The following is a 21,040-nucleotide window of genomic DNA, read 5'->3' as shown; positions in this document are numbered from 1 at the left end:
TTCGATGCTGTACTGAAAACCTTGTATTTTTCTTACTGACTCTGCTCCTGGGGACTCCAGGCTCTGCATGGCTGGGCAAAATAAATGCTTTTAGTCCTGCCACTGCCAGAGCTTTGATCCCTCTCCACGTAGCAGAACCGGAGGGCTGGAGCTTCTGGCTTACTTTTGAAGGTTTGAAGACCACGCTACGTGTTTCAAGCGTGCAGGGTCTGATCTGGAGGTCTCCAAGAAGAGTGGAGGGATGGCAGTGGCAGCAGCTCCCAGGCAGTGCTGGCAGCCCGCTCCTGGTAAAGCTCATGATCAGGTTGGTGTGAGCAATATGACCTCTGGGTGCCACTGCCCAAAGAGCAAGAAGCAGAAAGTTGCTTAGCAAGGAGAGGTGATAGATGTGTCCAAAAGTCATTATGCTATTTTTCACAGCGCTTTTTTTTCTAAAAAAGAAATTTCAGTACAAGCAGTTGGTTTTAGTCATCATTTTACCAGTCACCTGGGACCAAAAAACATACAATACTTGTTGCTGTTAGTTATAATTTTTAAGCAATTGTTCTGTCACACGGGTTTTTTGTACAATAATTTCATCCTGAGTTTTTTGAGTTCAGAAATCTCTTTGCTGAGGCAGTGGCAGACTATGCAGACATCACCAGAGATTCTTGTTAGTTAGTTAACATTAACTGGATATTTCAGACTGGACTTTGGTCCCATGGAAAACAGCAATTCTTTTTCTCTGCAAAGACATACAGTGCTGAAGCTGCTCTCTGACTGCACTTTCATTATTGTAGGAGCATAACTGTTACCACTTGTGTTTTGTTTTTTTTTTTTTAAAACCTGTCCTTTTCTTCCCCACAAGCCTGATTGCTATCTTCACCTCCATCTCCGCTGGGCAGACAATCCCTATGTGTCAGGAACAGTCCATACGAAGGACACTGCACCAGGGCTCATAATGGGGGCAGGTAAACGCATAAAATTATTTTTTGAGACCTGAAATGTGGCAGCAGTTCTTTGTAGATTTAGTCTTTTGGTTTTTAACAACACCGTGGTAGAAACATTGCCAATATAAGGTTTTCCCTGCAGAATAACCCTTTATGGGATCTCTTGATCAAACAGTTTAATAAAAGTTAATTGAAGTCCCAGAGCTGTGTCTTCCAGGACAGATATATAACAGGATACATTATGCTTCTCTATGCTGGGTAATATCTCCTTCCCCTTTAGTGTCATGTGGAGGAGTGATGGTGGCCGAAGGACTTGTCCTGCATTTTTTTTCTCTAGAAGTGGGGTGTAGGGCCTCCAGCATCATGAATAGCCCAGAAAATCCAATAAACTGATGTAGACAGTGGCCAAGCTTTTGTTTTTTATGCTTAGATACAGATAATTTGTCTTGTCACTTTTATTAATTCGCTTTTTGCCTAAAGAGAAATGAAGTGAAAGAGGCAAATGTGTCTCTGTGATGGGAACAACGCTGGTTGTGGCTTGTCCATTAGAACATGCATATGGAGCCATGGAACTGTGAAGTGGCATTTAATAAAAGAATTTCCAGTGTTGACTACTCATCAAGAAAAATATTCACATAACTTTGTTGTGTTTTATATCCTTGTGATTCATCTATTCATTTCATTTAATTTTCTGTTCCTTTGTTTCAAAATTATTGAAATGTTGACTGTTCTAAGAGTTTTTTAAACAGCATTTTATTCTCATGTTATGCATTACGTTTAGGTGAAATACACACACGTACTGCTTCTCTTTTCCTAAAAGTATATCTGTTTTTAATCAATAATGCTTTCTGCCCTAGCTTACACTAGTCTCTTATAAATGGCATACTAAATTGAAAACTTCCTGAGCATATTTGGTGTTGAAAGAGACTGACAGCTGCCATTACTTCAATATGACTGAAGATTTCAAGTTTTTCCCTAGTGTAAATGGAGTTTAAAGTATTTTACTGGAGGCAGACCTGCCTGGTGAAACACTGTGATGTTTTTATTGACACAAATGAGACTAAGAATTTATACAGTGCCTGTGTAGATACATTTCTATTAGGTGTGTAATTCACATTTTATGAATTCCAGTATTTCAAAAAACAACTTCCGTCTCAGGGATCTCCTGAGGTACCTTGTTCTAATGTAGGTTCTTAAGTTTAGCCTCACCGTATTGTACTTGAATGCTCTCTAGTAGCAAATTAAGCAATGAGGTTTAATTAATTAGTCCATTACTTCTATTTCATTTTTCTCTGTCGTTGCTTTGTAATCTGATGTGGTGAACTGATATTCTTTGAGATATGGGGTTGTTTGCATTTGGTTGAGTTTTGCGGCATGTAAGTGCGCTCTTCTCCAAGATGATATTAAGGATGAAGAAGAGTATTTTGCCCTTAATTCCTTCCTAGAATGGGGCAAGATTTTGTCACTGTAACATTGTCTTCCTGTAGCAGTAGGTAAACTTGTCAACAACTTTACTCAATGTGAATACGAGGGAGGCTTTTTGATGACATCCAGAGATCATTAAGAACTGGAGTGATGCTAAATTTGACTCGATTGTGGAGCAACTTAAAATGCAATGGAAATGGTAGAGAGGCACCATCACTTGTATCAGCTGGATAAAAAGCTAGGAGGGATGCTGTGAAAGTGAGAAAAATTTGCCCAAGAGTAGTGCAGTACGTCCTTTCTCTGACAGAAGGTCACGTAGTTGCAAACGGAGCGGAGGGACTTATTTTAGAGTCTTAAAAGTCTTAAAGAGCAACTGCAACCCGTTGCCAACAGGTGAGCTGAATCAACTCTGATTTTGACTTGGATTTTACATTATTTGGATGCTCAGGTCATCTAGATTCAGTGCACACGTTCAGTCTGACCTGGCAAACCTGATATCAGTGCAAACTTAAGCTTCTTATCAGAAATACTTTACAAACAATGAGTTTGAATTTCTTCTGGCCTGATCCTTGAAATTGATAATCCTATGCAAATCAGCAGAAGTACTAGGTTCTTAGCACGTGGAGGAATCAGATTTATTTGGGCCACATCACACACTATTGGAATTGCACTGTGAGATTTAGGGAGCGCTCATCTTCTGGAAATGACTGAAGATGATAAAGATCTGTGAATGTCAGTTGGTCACAGTGTGTCTATGAACCATCAATGCCTTGTGCTGTGAAAAAGGGAAATGTGTTTCTGGTGGTGAAGTAGGTAAACAATTGCCAGCGGAGAGAGGGAAATATTAATACTCTGGCAAAATACAGTACAGTGACTTATTAATAAGAACGCGTACAGTTCCGATCATCAATTTTCAGGGCCAATGAGCAGTGCTAAGAAGGGACTACTTGGCAGTTGATAGAAATAGAGAATATTTACAAGAGGGACCTCATTAGCTGAGAAAAATAACAGACAATAAAGAACATTACTTTTTTCCTGAAAGAGTAACCATGGGGTAGAAACAAGCAATGTAAACAAGTGGGTAAGAATTAGAAATTCAAAGACGGTTTCTGACCATAAGAGCCATGAAGTTGTTACTCTCAATAAGAGCAGTTTTGCTATCAGACAAAAGGGAAACAATCAAAAAAAATCCCTTTAACATGGAGTTTGGCCACTTTATAGAAAGCTTATACAACACATCTGCTTGTGGTAATGGAAAACGTAACCTGTGACTTAAGGATAGTTTTGATACTGTGCTTGAAAATCAGAGCACAGAGACTACTGAATATTGTTTTCATTTAAAAAATAATTCAATGCTGAACAGCATTAATGCCTATAGCGTTTGGGAAAAATGCAGTAATAGGATTTTTAAATTGCATCTTTTTAAACTCATATTTACCAAAAAAAGTCCACTCTATTAAAGTTGCATAAATAGTTCTGAGGAATGCATATTTTTAGCTTATGTATATATATAAATTGTGCAGACAGAATATCAAATTTTATAGCTGCATATTAAAGTGTTCTTTTAAATAACTGCTTTGCTCCCTTTAAGAAATGTAATAGGAATTTGCATTTACATTTGATTTTTGTGCATTTTAATCTTGGCAACAGCTTCTATTTCTCACAGCATCAGCTATGAAATGTGTGTCAATTGATGTGTAAATTTTTATAATAAACTTGTGAAGGACTTTTCTATGAAAAATGTTTAGAGAATTGTAGATTTTTCAGGTGCTAGTTCACAACAATTGTCCGCTTAGCTTCCAATCCAGATGGCAAATCAAGCAAGCAGTAAATTCCGCACATTAACACGAATTGAGGAGGTGCTGGAAAGTTCAGTTTACTTTTTGTCATGCGAGGCCCAAATACATTGCATACATTGGGATAAATTTCTGTCTTTTTTTCACAAAAGTAGCATACCAGGATGCCACTGTAAAAAGGATGAGGGAACGGAGAGACGATTGAGCGTTTCCCAGTACATTTTCGAGTGAAGATGCTGCAATTTGCTTGGATTTTCTCATGTCAACATGTTCCCCTGTTCTGATGGCGTCAATCGCTCCCTCAGCTAAACATGTCTTCAGCTTGCCAGGCAAAAACCATCTGGGACACTTAAACACAAATTGATTGTATGTTTGTTCTATACTGAGGCTACAAGTTTACAAACCATGACATTTTAGCTTACTGTGCATGGACTGAAGGGATGTTACAACTGTATTAATTAGCAGTTATCTAGGCAAGGTACATCTCTCTTTTTGGAGTAGGTTTCTGCCTGTATTCTAAATTTAAGTGGCTGGAAAAGATTTTCCGTATTAGAAGAATTACCGAAGTATTGCATGTGGGGATAATTTCTTCTCACAGTAAGCGTGTCGAAAATCACTTATAAAAACATGGGTAAAGGCAGTGCTAAGTAGCAGTTAAAACATGTAAATTAATAGTAAATTGTAAATGAAACTAATCTCCCATATTTGTGTGCTCCGGTAGGAACCTGCCAAAATGCCTGAGCGAAGACAAACTTTTAATTACTCCCTTGAGATCTGTATGTGTTTTTCACAGCTATATCATCTTTCCAGAGAGCTTGGCTGGCCGCTGGTCATCGCTAAAATACATTGGTTTGATTCACATCCCTGTGCTACCAACTGCTGAAATGGCATGTGCAAAGTTATGAATAGCTTGGAGAAATAAGTTGAAGGGTAGTTAGTACACCTGTATTTTAGTTTTTGGGACTGCCACCCATGGAACGTGTGATTTTTACCCAGTAACTTTAAAATTAATCTTTACTCAGGACAAGTAAAAAAGCAAAAGAGGATTTCCTGTATCCCAAAACACAATTTGAAAAGGTTTATAAGAATGCAAGTCATAGAAATGAGAGGTGAATGCGCTTAACCAAAAAGTCCAAAATGCAGACCAAAATGTTTCCTTTTGTTTTCTAAATTGAAGAGACAAGGTGTCAGAACATAACAACAGCAGAGTCACACTGACTTAGGCCAAGAGTCCATCTGGCACAGTATCCTGGCTGTCGGTGACAAAAGCCTTTGGGGGGAAGTGTTTAAGAAGAATTCAGGTGCATATGGGCCCTCAGGGAGTGTTTTGGGAGAAGGCACATGCATGGCACTGTTTCTGATAAGGGCTATGGTCAAGAACTCACCAAAAAAATACATCTTCTGGCTATGGCCGCACCACCTGGGGAGAGCCAGGGTGGAGTGCTCTGTGGTGTGAACATGGTCGGGTCATGCCAACTGGCCTCGGGGCTGCAGGACAGTCGCTGGCCTTCCCTCATTTCGTGTATGCGTGGTGTTTGCAATGATGCCATCCCTTTATTAGAGACAAAGCACGAACCTCTCAAAATGCCTTTAAGGACAGTATATTTAAAATTGGATGAGAAATGTAGAAAGCAAAGTTGAAGCAAACGTTCACAATAATTTGAAGTCTTCTTTCCTGTTCCTGTCATTTAGCTACAAAAAGAATATAAAATAAGACAAACTTGAGAAGCTTCTATATTTCAGACAGAACTTCTTGAAACTAGATGGCAAAACAGTCTGTGTCAGAAGAGTTTTCAGGGCATTTAGATCAAAAAACTGATGTTAAAATTATACCATTTATAGCTCTGGCTAAAACAGCCTGCAGTTGATTACCCATTCCAGATGCAGTAACTTTTTCAGTATGAACCTGAATTGCCTTCCGTGTATTATATTACCTTTACTAGTTACCACAGATGGATTTTGAGATCTAACACAGATCCACTAAAATGATAGAAGAGTTTCCGTGTTGTAGCGACACACCTGAGGAGTTACTGCAGACATTTACAGCTGTAATAAGGAGTACAGATTTTGGTGTGATTCGGCAGGCAAACAGCACTCTGATGTTTGTGGGTGTGTGGTACAGTCTGAACACTTCAGGATGTGGTGGGAATGGTACTTGCAAACCGTAAGTATTGGCTTCTAGCCTTCGGACTGAGTATAATTTGGCAGTTTCTCACCTTCTGTATCACTTGATTGTGATGGCAGTTGTGCACGTTATTGGCTGCCATGCTTACCGCAAATAAAGTTCATAATTCTACTTGGATATGGCATGGAAACTTTCAGGGTGTTTCAACTGTACTTTCTGAGTGCTCCTGTGACTTTGTAGTCGTTTTTTTGTAATGTTATTAACGTCAGGATTTTTTGCATTTCATTTGACATGAATTGGAGCTGTTGTAAAGGGGTTTATGGGGTGCTATTACATGTGCTTTGTCTAGTTAGCTGGCTTAATCCAGTAACATGACACACTGCGAGGTAGCTGGAGCCTTGAAGTAAAATTGTGCACTTTATTTTAAATCTCAAAAATAACAGAATGTCCCAAATCTTTGAAGTTATTTTTTATTAGAATATAAAAAATGAAGTTAAAACGGCGTAATTCTTTAAATAGAGAAAACTGATAACTCTTGTGTGAATCGCATTAAATAGAAAGGTTTGCAAATAAAACTGTGGTGAGTCTGCTAAATTCTTTGAAGGGCTTAGTTTTATTCAGGATCTACTGTTTGTGTTTTCTTTTGCTGTTTTTCAGCAAGACATTGTCTGCAATACCCACACAGCAAACTGCAACTATATTGAAGAGTTTTATGCTCTCTTGCAGAAAAGGTTTTCTGATGTGCTTGAAGACTTAAGTTTATAAACTCGCAAAATTATGTAATACTATTGCGTCTCCTAAAAAGTCTGGAAGTAGTGGAAATTACAGCCTTCGTTAATGCACAGAACATTATGTCGGCAATCGGAAGTCCCTGCATGCACCACCTCTGGCTTTTCACCCTTGGCCTGGGGACAGACTAGTTTCAAAGGTCAAAGGAGCAATGAAGTCCTTTTTCCCAAAGCAGTGCACCAGCCTCTCTGCCAAGTTTGTCATCAGTTGTGTTTTTTGACAGAGTGGCATTTCTCTGTAATTATAATTGAGTCTACCGACTCCTTTTGCTCGTTTACCAAGAAAAGGCAATAAAGGTAAAACCAAAACTAGAAGTTATGTCTGTCTCACTACACAGCTGCAATTACAAAGCTGTTGCTAATATCTTTCAGTCATTACCATATCAGCTGGATATAAAAGGCTTTCTAATGAAGCACAGGTTGATGCTGTTTAGTTTACAGACTGATTCTCCATTAGCTAAGGCAATTTACCACTGCACTTAAAGTGCAGCTCCATAGTAATTCTGAAAGTAAAGACCTACTCGTGTAAGCAGATTTCCGTAAGTGGCAAAAAGAGGTAGAATAAATAACATTTATCCAGGAGCAAAACTAACAATGCGTTCGTTAAAGGTATCTGTGCAAAGAAGAGTGTAGAATGACAGCAATACTTTACACTCCAGCAAGGAAATAAATATTTCTATCCCTTGCTATCCCAAAGAAGTAGTTCTGTGAGTAATTGCAGAAGCACAAAAATATGCCCGTTTGCAGAAACATATACTGGTGAAAACTATACAAAGGAAAGTAAGAATAGCGAAAGAAACACGTTTTGTATAAACAGCAAATCAAATCTCCCTTCCCTTCCTACAAATCCTGAGAAGGTGATTTCTCATTCATACCTCCTTCAAGTGACCAGGTCAATCTTTGCTACTGATGGGATCTGGTCCTTCTTGCCGATGAGACTCGAGAAAATCAAATCATGTTTCCTGGCCTTTGCTTGCATGAAGTTCTAGGATTCAAAGTGATAGTAAATTGAAAATGACCATAAACCAAATAGATTTAAATAAGCTTGAATTTGGTGAGAGAATACAACTGAATTCATATGTGAAGCTTTCATTTTAGATTTGTCTCATTAGATAATATTCACGACTTAATCGTGTTTAATTGCTGGAGTTTTTTTCTCTTATATGGAAGATCTGCATAAATGAATGCAACAGGACTGTAACCAAAAGATGTAATTTTCCAAGGACTATCGGACAGAGTAAAACAAAAAGCTTAATCTCTTTTTTTTTTTTAAATTTGAACCTTGTGTTAGGACTACGGTTCTTTGTCCTTAACACTGATGATGTGGTTGTAACTTTCTATCATTTCTGTTATGGAGATTTCATTTTGATTGCTGATGTCACTAGAGCCTTTGTTTCTTAAAACTAGACAGCCTTATGTATAAATGATAACCTTTTTGGGAAGCCACATGACGGCCCTCGCTACCCTGGCTGTGTGGACCAAGTCAGCAGGCAGAGAGGTGGGAAGGTGAGACCACGCACCTCCTGGGTGAGCACACCGTGGCCTCAGGGCTGACTTAATGGTGGGCTGTTTTTGAAGATGAAGATGTTTGCGGGGAAAAAATAGGGGCTGTTCGTTCCACAACTACCCATTTCTCTTTCCTTCCCACTTGGCATAACTGCTGTCACATCCAATAGCAGTCATCCCTGCACTGGGAGTCTATAAGGTGGTTTTGGCACATTTTTAATCTTACAGGTCTTACATCTACTTCATCTCTATGAGCCTCGTGCATAAGTATGTGTTCAGTCTCTGTCACCTTCAGCCATACTGTACTGACCTTATCAAGTCTCCTCATTGCCTACAGGAACAGGGTCTTATTTTCAAAATGACATGGCCAACTACATCTGTGCTGAATTATTTGATAAATGAGAGTGTGTGAAGTGGGTTGGAAAGATGAAAACCCAAGAAGGGGCAGTGGTGTCTTCTGAAACGTTAGATGCAGTTGAAAGAAATGAACCGACTCCTATAAATTCCCTGCTTCAACATAAATATCCTAATTCTGTCTAGGCTGTATTTACTAGAGTTATGCCATTAAACAGCGGTGCGCATGCAATCTGGATAGTCCAAACAGTGTGTATTTTAGGCAGTGGGCGCTATCATTGCTCTCAGGAACCTTTCAGCACTAATGAGTGGACTCTGCATAAACAGATCTGGTTTGGTGGTTAAGAACAGCTCTTTATATAACACACAAGTGAAATTCACATTGCTATCCTAATCTCAAGTGTTTTCTTCCCTCGTCTCTTCTGTTTAAGAGGATCTGAAAACTTCAATCTCATTTTTACTATAAAAACATGCAAACCATATATTTAAATCAAAATCCCTGGGAAGATGCAATTTAGGAGGAATATTGTGCTATGATTGCATCTCCCCTAGAATAGTGTAAACTGCCTGGTGGTTTAATAGTTTGCTATTTGAAATACCGCATGTTAAAAGATGGAGATCTCAGCATTCGGGATTGCATCGCTGAGATTACCTTCCATGAGTTTGCTTTAACACTTCTGTCTGCTTTGCAGTAGTCTGAATGCTAGCTCCTGCTCCTCAGTGCTTTTTGTCGCAATATTCAGTAGCTTCCTGGTCAATATTTAGGCATACCAAGTTATTCTGCTTTAGATTATTTTGTATTTACACACTTTTTCAACCCCCCTGCCTCCTCATTTCAGTGTTATGTATTTCTCCAGATTCTAGATTTTTGCAACCACTTCATAAAGTTTTACAGAGAAAAGATTTTTTATTTTAACAATTCAAGTTCAAGCTGAATAATTTTACAGAATGTGATTAAGGTTAAGGTATGGCTTCTGAGTTTATGGGAGTTTCAGAATTATATCTTAAATACGTATCTTTTTTTATAATAATTTTTCAGGACGCAGCAATAAAACTAAAATGTTGGTTTGACTTCTGTGTTTCCGTATTAGAATTAAGCCTCATTGCTCCCACCTATAGACAGCTAGAAATGTAAAGAAAGAAGCTAAAAGTGTACACATGTTTTTAAGAGGATTTCTCTGAAATGATGTGAGCCTGCTGATCATCTGAGTTTAGTTCCTGCTCTGACCGAGAAACTTCTCACTCTGACTGGCATCAGGACTAGACCCAGTCTCTCTTGCTCGTGTGGATGCAACCCTTGTTTCCTCCTGTTTTGTGACAGGTAACCTGGGGTCCCAGCTGGTGGAGTATAAAGAAGAAATGTACATAACATCTGACTGTGGGAACACGTGGCGTCAGGTAGGAAACAGGACTCATCAAAGGCACCTGGAAATAATTTTAATGTACCCAATATGCTGAATTTTATAATGCTTAACTAATCTTTATATACCCACAGTTTGAAGTGAGGTGGCTATTATTATCCCCATTTCACTTGGAAACTGTGAGAGATTGAGGAGCTGATTTGCAAAGACTCAAATTGGTTGGGCTGTCAGGTTCTGCTGAAACTTGAATATTTTGGTCTTTTTAAAGATTTTAAAAGTATCTTGCATAAAAACAAGCAAACAAACAAACAAAAACAAAACCAAAAAAACCAAACAAACACCATAGAGTCTATTTAGGTTTTTAATAATTTAAGTAATCTTCCTATGCTAATGATAAGTGGACTTCGGCTAGATCTGGCAGTACAAATATTCCAAGCTGAAAGACATGGTTTAGGTAAGAAATTCTTTCTTAAGTAAGAAATTCTTTGAAATCTGAAAACTGGTATCTAAGGTTCAACTTTGTTCTCCATTGAATCTGGGAAAGCAAAAAGAGTTTGAAAAAAGTAATAAACCTTTGAATGTCTTTGTAGTCCCAGAGTCGATTAAATCATACTAAAACATCAGAGTATTTTAAAAAAAACAGTCTTGTAGTAGCTGTAATGCCATTTGAATTCTGGATATCTTTTGCTTCCAATGCCTAGTGTCAATTTAAACATTGCACCTTTATTACGTATTTTTTCCTAAGTTGCTCTCTCAGCAATGTTTAGTCACAGGGATATTTTCTTTTTCAGTGTAAATAGCAAAAACAATCACGATCATAAGATACAAGGAAGTTCTGGAATCCACTTATAATTTATATCCAGGAAAAAACAACCCTCAAACCACCCAAGTTGTGTCAAAAAGTCATTTACTTTCAATTAAAAGAACCTTCTGGTATTCAGTTGTATTATTATCTGAGAAGAAGTAAGTGTGAAAATGCTCTCACTAGTGTTATTGAGTTCAGTGAGTTTGAGATAAAAAGATAAAAATACAGACAATTTCTTATATTGCTATTGTAGGGTGCCATTAATACTCCAGAGAAGGACTTTTAAAAAGAAATACATTATTTTTGTCACAAAAATGTCCTTTGAGGTTTAAAAAACCACAATTTTATGGCAGATTCCTTTTTGAATTCTAGCAGATGATAAATAGGTGTTTAAATGCACAAGTCTACTAAGATTTACAGTGGGTACTGTGTTGTCTAATACTTCACAGAGACCTCTCAAATAATTTATTGTCACCATTTGCCAAAGTCGTATGTTTTTTCTGGGGTGAAAAATAAGAAGGAGAGAGTAAAGGGGATCAAATTTGTGTTTTCACTGCTTTTTATTTGTGAGAGGCTCAGGCAAATGACACGTGATGAAACTTGACCTTAAGATGGCTATTCATGCTGTAAAACCAGCCAAAACCTGATCCCTCATTATGACACTCAAAATGAAGAACACCATTGCTAGCTTTATTTTAATTAAAACTGCTACAAAGCTTTTGAAAGAGCTTACTCAATCTTCATATTTGCCATCAGAATGAAAATGTAGATTATTGTACGTATTTTATGGCCTCACTGCTCACGATCAAACAGTTCTTCCAGAGGACAGCGGTACATTTCCTTTCTCTGTTGGAGTTCATGCAACAAAAGATAAGGCTTCAGTCAGATGATATGGGAATTATTTAGACAGTAAATTACAGGCCTCCTGAGCAGGCAAAAGCAGAGCAAAGCTCGTGTTTTGGCAGAGCTCTTTCGTTGGGTTTAAGTCACTGACTTGGAAACTTTGCGGTTGTCATTAGCGAGTGCCTGTCAGCTTTCTCACATGCCACATGTGATGTTGCAGAGCTGTGTACAGACTAGAAGAGCAGTGTGTGCTTGAATAGAGTGACAGAGCAATGCAGAAAAGTAAATATAAAGAGCTTTGGAGAAAAGGCAGTTCAAGGAATTGATTAAAAGCTTTCCTGAAATAATAGCAGTATTGATTCATAGGAATATAGGACTGGGAGGAAGGTCAAAAGATTATGTAATCCAACTATAAGCTCTAAAACAGCATTAAACATACTAAGAACATCTCTAACAGAGGTTTGGCATATCTGTATGTTAATTCTTTGCTGTAGGAGATTTTGCAATCTTCCTCTGTGGTGTTTCACCATTCTTCATAGATTTTTCCTGAATATCATAGAATCATAGTATCATAGAATAATTTGGGTTGGAAGGGACCTTTAGAGGTCATTTAGTCCAACCTCCTTACAATGAGCAAGGACATCTTCCAACTAGATCAGGTTGCCTGTCCACCCTGACCTTGAACGGTTCCAGGGATGGGGCATCTACCACCTCTCTGGGCAACCTGAGCCAGTGTTTCACCAAACGTTAACCGTAAACTTGTGGTGCTTTTTGCTCTTATTCTTGCAATTCCACAAATTTTGCAAGGTAAGTTGATTTCTTTTTGTCTTTGAAGAGGAGTGGTTTCCTGTCACCTTTGAATAACTTTTCAGATGTTGAAAGATGATTATCGTGTCTACCCAGAGCATAGAGTTTTTTTTTCCCTTGGAAAGCAAACTGAAATCCACTGATTTTCTTAATGGATCCGATTTCTAAAGTGTTTTTCCTTTTTGTTAGTCATTGATTGGACAATCTAATACGACATCCCTCTCCTGAAGCATGGTAAAACTGGATGCAAAATTACAAATTTTATCGATAGTAAACAGAATGAAATTATTACCCTCAAGGTCTTGACATTACTGGCACCTCATTTCAGAAGATTTCTCTTCTTTGCACTAGCATCACATTGTTGACTCGGATTCAATTTGTGATTCATAACTGGGACCAGTCCCCGAGATTCTGAATTTGTAATACATTCGCAATTTAACAATGATTTTCCTTCAATAACTTCTTAACCAGCTGTATGCAGTTAAAATTATTTCAACTGAGCCGATATTTCCATAGCTTGCATATGGAAAGGTCAAATGAGAGTTCAAGAGGACTTACTATGGTAGGATATACGGCCAGTTCATAAGTAGAAATAAAAATGCCCAAATGAGTGTTTTGTGAAATTAAGTAAATACTGGTGATAAATGGAAAAGTAAAACAAGGATTCTGAATATACGTAGCCACAATACCACTTGGGCTGGCTCCAGTTGGTCTCCTGCCTTTTTATTGCATGATGCTTGAGCTGCTTCTTGGTATCTCTTGAAACCGTCGCTCTACTGTGTACCATCTTAAGGCAAACTGAAACTTGTGACTCTTTATGGTACAATATTCCGCTGTAAATAGCGGTAGTTTAGGAACTGATTGACAAGTAGCTTAAACATCTGTGCAACAGCAGCAGTGACCTGGCTTGCAGGAGAAGGGAATCTCACCTGGACATTATCCAAAACTACGTGGGCTTAGATCATCTTAAGTGAACCACAAAGATATAACCTCATGGGACAGATCCAACTATTTGGAAGATTTCTGTGTCTATCATAGCAGGAGGAAAACAATATCATAAAATGTGTTAACAAACATGATAGGAGAAAGATAAATAAATAAATCTTGCATCCTGGGAGAAATGGGCTACCTTTGAACAAAATTTCAGACCATACAGGTTTTGGACATTTTTTTCCCCTGTGGGTGCCTGTTTTTTAAAATATTAGGATACTTGGTCAAATCCTAAGGATGACCTTATGTACGCATACGAGTGTGTTTTATTTATTTTCAGAAAAACTGATTTCTGTTCACAGTTATGGTTGCCATTGCTATTTCAACAGCATCTGTTACAATACTGTGCTTGAAGTAGGGCAAACAGAGTACGAGAAAGGTCTGGCTTTCAAAAGAGATGGCTTAAATAAAAGGAAAAAAACCTCAGCAACAAAAACCTTTTCATATTTGATCTGCTGTCAAAGTAGCTGGCGTAGCAACAAAATGGTCAATTAAGCTAGTAAGGTTATGCAGAATGTCTGTTGTATGTCTAGGAACTGAATCTAGATCTCTGGAACTTTAGTCCAGTTTGCTTAAGCAACAATACTTGGTTTTCGGCAGACATCTTCGGCATCTTCTTTCGGCAGAGATGGATGGTAATGCTTTTAAGCACTATAGGAAAGGCTGCAATCCCAGCCTCGCACCCCTGGGAAGGTCCAACTGGCTTATCCTCTGTTTCCAGGTTTGAATTTAGAAATGGATGTCACTTGGTGAGAGAAGGAAGTGACTCTGGGCCTTTTTGGTTACTTTTGAAACTTCTGTGTATCGGAGGTAAATTGTGGGGAATATATTTCCCTAGGATCATTTAAACATGTTTTCACTGATTTCATGGAGCTCTCCTGATTGCTCCCAACAGATAGCCTGGCTGGAATAGCTGCTGAAGTTCTTAGGACAGACACGGGAAAAAAAACATGGAGAGCAGAGGGAGGAGAGAGACGGAGAGAAAGAGGCTGACATCATGACTATAAAGCACATGACATGCTCAAAAAAACATAGAAGAAGGAAAAAATATAGAAATAGGCTACAAAATCTAGTTCTGTAGGGGATGGTTACTAGTAAAGATGATAATAAAGTTGTTACCTGAACGTTAGTCAGTGAAGAAACATACATCAGAATTCATGGCTCAGTGAACATACATACCCCTTGTTCCTGGGCTCCAACTTCAGCTCTGACACTGGGACCACCTTTGCCTAAGTCCTTTGCAAACCGTTTGTCTTGGTTTTGTTCCTAGAAAGTAAAGATAAATATTTACATTTGTGCTGAACTCCACAGGCATGAAATCGTTAATTCTTTTCAATGTACTGAAGATGAAGAGTTGCTTTCATAAGGAATCTCATACGTTCTTGTTGTAGAATGTTTGAAACGTGTGCAAGAAGGGCATGATATAAAGATGGCATTAATATGCCTGTAATGTGTCTGCTGTGCCTTATAGTGTGCTAGAGCTGGGGTACTGAAATGGTGCGTGAGGAAGTGCCACCGTGCTTTGCTGGGAAAACCTAATTTGGATTAAATGATGCTGCTTCCTTTATCTTCAGTATGATGGTGAAGCTTGTGGAGGCTTCGTGTCCCGGCATATACTGTTTCATTTTGATTTGAGCAAAAGTTCAAACAAAGTTTAGAGGAGGATCAAAACTGACTCCAGCTGATCTCATCCTTTTGAAGTGCATCTAAAATTAATGTCTGTCCTCTGCTGAATTCTCTTCTAAAACATGCAGCTGTGTGGAACAAGTAGATGGGACTGTAAATGCCTCATATCAGGGTTTTGCCTGTAAATTGGCAACATTGAAAAACCGATCAGACACTTGAAGCCCTAGGATTCCCATAAAATATGCTCTTACTAGATGAGAAAAGACTGAATTCTGAACCCAAATTAAATGCTTACTATTTTTGAAGTAATTGTGAATGTGCTCTAAGATACTTTCCCCCCCCCTCTGGTTCAGGCTTGCTGATAAATCCTCTAAATGTGGCATTTAGTATTGTCAAAATCCAAGCATTTGGTATTGTCGCTATTTTTTCATTCACAAGGCAAAGCAAAGCTAACCTTTATGTTTTTCACCTTTGCTTTGCCAAAGCGTGTAGGAGGCTGCATGCTCATCTATTAACTGCTAAGTGTGTGTAGTAACTCTCACTTTATCACCTGCTCTTATGTTAAAAGAAGTTTCACAGGCTTATAACATGAGTAAACCGTGTCTTAAAATAGATTTCAGATGTAAAAAGGGGAAGATATCTACCCATTCATTTATTTTAGTCCTGCTTATGAGCTCTAGAAAAAGAATGAGAAGGATTTGGGAAATTGTTAATCCTTTAAACCATTAGATCAATATTACTTGTATTTTAGTTCAGAACTCAGAGCGGCCTCTGTGTGAGATCACATAAAGTTTGAATTCAAATAAATCATTGACACTGGAAATGCAGAAAACAGGCTCGCACCACTTATTTCAATTTCTGTAGAGTCTGGAGAACATGTGAGAAATTCATGGACAGCGATACTTCTATTTTTCTTAGAATTAGACTACCAAGCATTTTATTCTGCAAGATACACAGAATATGGCAAATACTGAAGGAAGGTGATAGGTCACTTGGTGATATATAATAGGAAGGAATGCAGAATGCATACTGTGAGAAATATAAGCTTGGGCTAAAATCACTTTAGACAATTTAATCTTACTGTGATTTGAACCTGAACGTTTTCTGATTCACCTGCTTAACTTTCTTTTCTTTTACAGCTGGGAGAAATATAAGAGTTAAACTGACTTTTATGTCCTTTTCAATTTGAAGTGTGGACATTATAAAACATAATTTTTTTTAATCCTGGTTTGCTCATACATTTTTTTTCTGCCGTTTTGTACATTTGCTTAGCTGGCTTTTTTTTTGTCCAACTTGTAGGTCTTTGAAGAAGAGCATCACATCTTGTACCTGGACCATGGTGGGGTTATTGTGGCCATCAAAGACACCTCTATCCCTCTGAAAATACTCAAGTAATCCTACAGTCAATTAGAGTAGAGCTATTGTGTATTCAAGACCTCAGGCAAAGTTCAGAGTTTAAGATGAGCATTTCAATGTGATCGTGTATGAAATGCAGGTGGAGTCAGCTTAATTTAACATTCATTAAGTCAACAGAATACAGGTGGATGTTTTCTTAAAGATTACTTCATGGTGCTGCAGTAATACATGGCCTAATGCATTAATCATAATGAAATTTTCTTGCATCAGTGTAGATATTTTTGCTTAAAAATCTATTCTGCAACTCTACAGTACAAGCCATGTTCAGCATGATTGTTTTCTGTTACTGGTTTGCACCAGCAGTATATGGTAATGATGCTCAACCAATGATGCATATGTGGCTTAGGTATCCTGTCAGGATAGTTCACTCCTACTGTAATAAAGCTTTGTCCCCTCCAAGGGCCACAGTGAATGAAGGTGTTGGAGAATAGCCCTGAGTTGCTCTGTTGAGAGCAATACAGTATAGAATTTGGGAGCCAATGCAGAAAGGGCTTATTTGTGCTTATATGCTGTGTAGTACAGTATGCAAGAAGCCCAGTTCATGTAAGATATTAATGCACAAACTAACTGTAGTGTGTCATATAGTGATAATGCAGCAAATGGCCTTCTCAGCTGGTTTGGCAGGAAAGATTTGCTGCAAAGAATTTTCTTATAAAATACCGAGTTTTAAACTTCATGATAGTGAAACAAACTATGGTAATCCTATGAAATGGCATACAAATTTATCATCTTCAGCATAAAAATTGTAAGATATCTTTATCACTGGTGATCAGGTTCATTTTTGCTGTGTACACTAATAGGAACTAGGCTATGTACTTGGTTAGCTAGAATGAAAGCCGTCATTAACCTACTATCCAAAAGACCTGGAGGAAACGTACAGAAGAAAAGAGAATTTGAATCATAAATTTTGGGTGCAGAGAGTATTTGAAATATATTTTGCTGATTCATCAGCATCTTTTGCAAATTTTTAAGTGGATGGTAGCAGCCGTGAAGGGCCATCATGCTGGTGCTGGCAGTTACCACACCTCCCACGTTTTAGCAATTGAGCTGTTTTGCCCCTTGTGTTTCACTGACCTCCGCTTAACAGGTCTCTAGCTCAGAGACTACTAGAAAGAATTAAGTGTAAATTCACTTGCTCTTGAACCTACAAGGTAGCAAGATATTTTGTTGACAGACCTCGTTTTTTATCTGCCTGACAATTTCCATTGTTGTGGCAAATTTATTATGCACCTTCTAATAAAGGTGTGAGCCCCTGGATATGTTGCTGAGAAAAAGTTCCCATTAATATGGTATACTGTTCAGGCATATTGTATTTTGGTGATCATAAATCCTGGGCTTTAGTAGAGAGGGGATTTTTTTTTTTTTTTTTTAATGAATGAATGAATTCTGTTCTGTATAATAATAACGTTAAATGAAAACCATTTCTGCTTTCTTACAGGTTCAGCATTGATGAAGGCCAGACTTGGAGTACACATAATTTTACCAGCACTTCAGTCTTTGTAGATGGATTACTTAGTGAACCTGGAGATGAGACACTGGTCATGACGTAAGTTTCTGGTTTCATTTATTTTTTCGGGGCTCTCTCTGCTTGTGCACTTGAGCATATTTTAATTGTGGATGTTTGAGATAGTCCTTGAGTCAGTGGCTTTTGCTTCTTGTAGTCGCACAGACTCTTACACTGATGTCCAAACAGCCCTAGTATGCAGCCTGTCTTTGAAATTATCTGAGAGCAGTATTTCAGGTTGTAAAGAAGTGTTATGGTCATATTAAATTTTGTAAAGTTACCACCAGGGAGAGTGAAATAATAGGACTGCAAATACAAATTTGAGAAACGTGGGTAAAAAAAATAACTATTTCCTGCATTTTTTCTGTTTTCTACAGATTCTTAGGCAGACTTAAAAAATGCTAAATATCCAGTCCTTCTTTTGTGAAAATTGTCTTCACAGTGTAAATAACTGTGGTGTTGTCCTAGTAACTATCATTGCAGTACTTTGTGTAACCAAACATTGTGCTAACAAATACATGTTTTAATTCTGTGCAGTGACTGAGGCAGATGCTATGAATAGAGTTAAAAATAACCAAATTCTGCAGCTTAGGCCCATTTATCATTTTCAAAAGGGCCAGGGACATCTGGATCTGAGCTGCAGGTTTTAGTGCGTCTCTAGGATAAATGCTAATATTTTAGAAGCATCTGAGACTAAAAAACACCTATACAATTAGAGAGAAAGGCACATGCTGACTGCAGCAGGGAAGGGGAATGCACTCAGAGATGTGCAGGTTGTTATGTGTGCTCCTGTCAGAACAGCTTGTCTGATCCTTTATATTGGAGCTCAGTGTGTTCATGACAAGCTTTTTCTCCTAGAAATTACAATAGAGCTGCCTTTGATGGGTACCAGTAGCATTTTCTCCAGGAAAAAAAAAATAAAATAGCCCAGTGTGGAGTTGTGTAAAGGATCCTCAGCAAAGCAAAAACCCTACCCAGTGGACTTAAAAGCATTGTGACAAGTTCATAATGCTGTACTGTGCAGGGGTGAATTTGGTCTCTTAGTTCTTTCTTTCTCCACTGTCCCATTTATCCTCTCTCATACATATATGACCTGAGAAGAACAATATTACTCCACCATGTCCCCCTTCCCTCAAACATAAAGTTCTTTATGCCGTAATATATGCCACGTGGAGATACTTATGGCCCTTAATGAAGGATTTCCATTGATTTCAGTGGAAGCAGAGGGATCAAAAGCTTGTCCTGAACTACTTACTGGCAGATAAAATGATGTGTGATGACTATATACTCTGTGTTTTCTTATTAAGTATCATTAAAAACGGTGATTTTGTGAAGATGTGCTTAAATATCTGGCTGAATAGTCTAACGAGCTCATGTGAAAAATACCTTTTTGAAATCACCCATATGAAATATATATAACTGTAGCTAAATTTGGTACATGAGCCCACACTGACAAAAAAGCATCACATGACTTTTATGTTTCTAAGGGCATAACAAGAGTCTGACTCCAGCATCTCAATGCCAGGCTTGTAGGATCTTACTTTGCAGCTAGTTCCACTGAACGTGGAGGACATCAACTGCTTACAGCATGTGTTCCCTTGTTGCCATTATATCAGCTTCCTTGTCTCTCCTACTGCTTTTGATTGCATTTTACCTTCAAGGTGACGTTGTCCGCTCAGTCACGCTCTGTCTGACTTTACATCAAGACCTCTTGTCGTTCTGTCTGGCTTAGGGCATTTTCTCTTAAAACTTCCTGCTTGAACTGGGTTGCTGGGCATGACTTAATCTGCAGTGATTTTCTGCTTTTGAGAAATGTCATCGACTGATACACGCGCCCTGAAAACCAAAATCAACTATACCAGCTTTTCCTTTTTATTTGTTAAAGTGTTTTTTCTTTTGGGTAGAACATGGTAAGATGAACTTGTGTATGGTAATGGGAAAAAAATCAAGAGTGTCTTTCATGCTGAAGAATCCAAATCCATTCCTAAGGACCTAAGTCTGATGTTTTATACTCGTACAGGAATTTCATTTTCTCCCTTTGGTAGGGAGTTGGTTTGAATAAAGACTTTGAATAAAGAGTCCAATGTCAAAATCTGTATACATTAGCAAAGATAACATAATTCTGAAGTGGGACAGTAATAACTGAAAAAGTTTACAGCAAAATGGTGGAAGAGAGATGGTTTCATTTAAAGTTTCTAAAATAAACTCACAAAAGAATCAATATTTTATTTGTACAAAAAGCAGCTGTTACTGTAGGGTAAAATCTTGCTTCTGCTAAAGTCAGCTTAGGGATTTCCTTCAAGTTTTTAAATTTTTATTAAAAAAACTCCATTAAAAGATTACCTGGGAAAGACATTAAGGGACTTGGTAACACTGTGTGTGTGAGAGACTTCTCATTTTCCAGCATGGTGACTGGGATGTTGACTTGACATGTAACGGACTTCCATTTGAATTCCTGTTCTGTCCTAATATCCAAAATGAAGCGGTCTGGAAAGCTTTACTGAAGAAACAGGGGAATGTGAACCTGGTTGCCTCAAGTCTTCATTTCAGAAAGTTTTGTGTTTTCTCCAAAACAGAGAAAAAACAAATGTTGACTTGTCAAAGTTTTTCATAAACTGAGTTGTCATCTGCCAGTCGACATTAATCTAAATCATTCATCCAAATCCCCTGCAGTATTCAAAATATGTGCGTTCAAGTGCCAAGGAAAATATATTTTATTCCAATAGGTCTGCAATATTTTATTCCAACTAGGTCTGCAATAGACC

The 21,040-nt window shown here is 38.0% G+C and overlaps 1 protein-coding gene across 1 annotated transcript in view; it reads left to right on the top strand.

Moving 5' to 3' along the window:
* SORCS2 (sortilin related VPS10 domain containing receptor 2) overlaps window positions 1–21,040 on the top strand; it is a gene marked incomplete at both ends in the record, with an annotated part of 571,047 nt that overhangs the window by 502,770 nt on the left and 47,237 nt on the right. The window contains 4 exons of the mRNA XM_082482792.1: window positions 848–950; window positions 10,245–10,321; window positions 16,655–16,746; window positions 18,210–18,317. Coding sequence (XP_082338918.1) covers window positions 848–950; window positions 10,245–10,321; window positions 16,655–16,746; window positions 18,210–18,317 — 380 coding nt within the window. The remainder of the gene's footprint in view (window positions 1–847; window positions 951–10,244; window positions 10,322–16,654; window positions 16,747–18,209; window positions 18,318–21,040) is intronic.

This window comes from Vanellus vanellus (genome assembly GCF_965231255.1).
Source record: "Vanellus vanellus genome assembly, chromosome: 4".
Classification (NCBI taxonomy): Eukaryota; Metazoa; Chordata; class Aves; order Charadriiformes; family Charadriidae; genus Vanellus; species Vanellus vanellus.
The sequence above is the reverse complement of the archived record's forward strand: the minus strand, read 5'-3'. Positions and strand labels throughout refer to the sequence as shown.